The sequence below is a fragment of the Neofelis nebulosa genome, chromosome 1, assembly GCF_028018385.1.
Source record: "Neofelis nebulosa isolate mNeoNeb1 chromosome 1, mNeoNeb1.pri, whole genome shotgun sequence".
Lineage (NCBI taxonomy): Eukaryota > Metazoa > Chordata > Mammalia > Carnivora > Felidae > Neofelis > Neofelis nebulosa.
Window position 1 is genome coordinate 155,186,397 of NC_080782.1, and position 3,248 is coordinate 155,189,644.

General features: G+C 45.6%; 1 protein-coding gene across 1 annotated transcript; it reads left to right on the forward strand.

The window, feature by feature from the left end:
- The first annotated feature begins 1,645 nt into the window (after nucleotides 1-1,645).
- On the forward strand, nucleotides 1,646-2,584 carry LOC131492490 (olfactory receptor 2L5-like). Its single transcript, XM_058696110.1, has one exon. It carries the CDS (start codon nucleotides 1,646-1,648, stop codon nucleotides 2,582-2,584), a length of 939 nt encoding a protein of 312 aa, XP_058552093.1.
- The last annotated feature ends 664 nt before the right edge of the window (nucleotides 2,585-3,248 follow it).

Genomic DNA, 3,248 nt, shown 5'->3' on the forward strand with positions numbered 1-3,248 from the left:
GTTATTTCCTGGAGATTCTTCTGAGGGGAATTCTTCCGTTTGGTCATTTTGGACAGTCCCTGGAGCGGTGAGGACCTGCAGGGCACTTCCCCCGTGCTGTGGTGTATAACTGGAGTTGGTGGGCGGGGCCGCAGTCCGACCTGATGTCTGCCCCCAGCCCACCGCTGGGGCCACAGTCAGACTGGTGAGTGCCTTCTCTTCCCCTCTCCTAGGGGCGGGATTCACTGTGGGGTGGCGTGGCCCGTCTGGGCTACTTGCACACTGCCAGGCTTGTGGTGCTGGGGAGCTGGCGTATTAGCTGGGGTGGGTAGGCAAGGTGCACGGGGGCAGGAGGGGCAGGCTTAGCTCGCTTCTCCTTAGGTGATCCACTTCAGGAGGGGCCCTGTGGCAGCGGGAGGGAGTCAGATCCGCTGCCGGAGGTTTGGCTCCGCAGAAGCACAGAGTTGGGTGTTTGCGCGGAGCGAGCAAGTTCCCTGGCAGGAACTGGTTCTCTTTGGGATTTTGGCTGGGGGATGGGCGGGGGAGATGGCGCTGGCGAGCGCCTTTGTTCCCCGCCAAGCTGAGCTCTGCCGTCCATCCGGGGGCTCAGCAGCTCTCCCTCCCTTTGTCCTCCAGCCTTCCAGCTTTCTGAGCAGAGCTGTTAACTTATGACCTCCCAGACGCTAAGTCGCGCTTGCTGTCGGAACACAGGCCATCCGGCCCCTCCGCTTTTGCCAGCCCGACTCGGGGGCTCTGCTTGGCCGGCGAGCCGCCCCTCCGCCCCGGCTCCCTCCCGCCAGTCCGTGGAGCGCGCACCGCCTCGCCGCCCTTCCTACCCTCTTCCGTGGGCCTCTCCTCTGTGCTTGGTTCCGGAGACTCCGTTCTGCTAATCCTCTGGCGGTTTTCTGGGTTCTTTAGGCAGGTGTAGGTGGAATCTAAGTGATTAGCAGGACGCGCGGTGAGCCCAGCGTCCTCCTACGCCGCCATCTTCCGGAACCTCTCCCGCAAACATTATTCTTAAAATAACTGTACAATGTATGCATTTATGTTGATTTTATGTGCATGCATTTTGAATAAGCATATGATTTTGGCAATACTTGTGTATGTTTACGTAAGCTAAATGTATGTATCCTGATAAATTCTTAGTGAATATATGTTTTTTTTAATGACATTTAAGATTTCTTAGAAAAGATTTAGGCTACTAATGCTTGCATCTTCAAATTTTAATCTCTAGGTCAAAAAATAATTTGTTGTGTTTTTTTTTTTTTTTTTTTACAAAATAGAAACATTCAGTTATTTACTTAAGCACTGTAAGATTTTAGATACTACACAACTAAAAAAAAAAGCTTCAGGGGCGCCTGGGTGGCGCAGTCGGTGAAGCATCCGACTTCAGCCAGGTCACGATCTCGCGGTCCGTGAGTTCGAGCCCCGCGTCAGGCTCTGGGCTGACGGCTCGGAGCCTGGAGCCTGTTTCCGATTCTGTGTCTCCCTCTCTCTCTGCCCCTCCCCCGTTCATGCTCTGTCTGTCTCTCTCTGTCCCAAAAATAAATTAAAAACGTTGAAAAAAAAATTTAAAAAAAAAAATTAAAAAAAAAAAAAAAAAGCTTCATATTCTGTGATTGACTTACTTTTCTATCTGCCTTCAGGAAAATTGCATCAATGCCCCATGGAAAATTATACTCAAACATCAACTGATTTCATTTTATTGGGGTTGTTTCCACCATCAAGAATAGGCCTGCTCCTTTTTATTCTCATTGTCCTCATTTTTCTAATGGCTCTGTTTGGCAACCTGTCCATGATTCTACTCATCTTCCTAGACACCCGTCTACACACACCTATGTATTTCTTACTTAGTCAGCTCTCCCTCATTGACCTAAATTACATCTCCACTATTGTTCCCAAGATGGCTTCCAATTTTGTGTTTGGAAACAAGTCTATCTCCTTCATTGGGTGTGGTTTTCAAAGCTTCTTCTTCTTGACTTTAGGAGGGGCAGAAGCATTGCTCTTGACATCTATGGCTTATGATCGTTATGTGGCTATTTGCTTTCCTCTTCACTATCCCATTCGTATGAGCAAAAAAGTGTGTGTGTTGATGATAACAGGATCTTGGATAATGGGCTCAATCAATTCCTGTGCCCACACTGTATATGCCCTTCATATCCCTTATTGTCGATCCAGGTCCATCAACCATTTCTTCTGTGATGTCCCAGCCATGTTGACTCTGGCTTGCATGGACACTTGGGTCTATGAGTACACAGTGTTTGTGAGTACCACCCTCTTTCTTGTGTTTCCTTTCATTGGCATTGCATGTTCCTATGGCCGAGTTCTCCTTGCAGTCTGCCGCATGCACTCAACAGAAGGGAGGAAGAGGGCCTATTCCACCTGCAGCACACACCTCACAGTGGTAACTTTATGCTATGTACCTTTTGCTTACACTTACCTACGCCCAAGATCGCTGAGATCTCCAGCAGAGGACAAGGTTCTGGCTGTCTTCTACACCATTCTGACCCCAATGCTCAACCCTATCATTTACAGCCTGCGAAACAAGGAGGTGATGGGAGCCCTGAGAAGAATGATTCAGAGAATCTGCTTTTTGAAAATGTAGACAAAGCTTTTTGCATATGTACCCAAGACTTGGGTATAAGTCCCTTCATCAGTGTACAGTAATTGTAAAATATCATTTTATTCTTGGATCACAAGGACTAGAATCACAAGAAAGTCACCTCATGTCTGGACAAAATTGTCTCTCAAACATATATGTAATTTTAAGCCTTCTCTTTTTTATCTTTATGATGCTTTTTCTCATGACTTTCAAATGCACTCATTTTTTGCTAATAGGTTCCCAATGAAAATGGTTCTTTTTCATGTGGAAATGAACATGGAAACTGTTTAACTGAAGCTGTCATTCAGCATAACAGTTCTACTATTTTACATTTATTTTCCAAAATACATAAAGAGAAAAATAAATGTTTCTTGAATGTCTAGATCTAAATAATGTCAGAAACCATCTTGTTCTTCCCATTGTAGACTCAATGACATATCTTTGTATGTTACCTTTTTTTTTTTTCACTATATGCTAACTTGGCTTTAGAAAGATGTAGGTGAGACTTCATCAGGGATTCTAAAGTCCTAGACCATCCTGAATAAACTATAACAAGTTTATGCTTCTTTTATGGAAGTGAATCCTAGGAAAATGATTTCATCTCAGGTATCGTCAAAATCAAGTATTAAGACTTGGATGTGCCATAAGAGATGAAGAAACTTTGAGG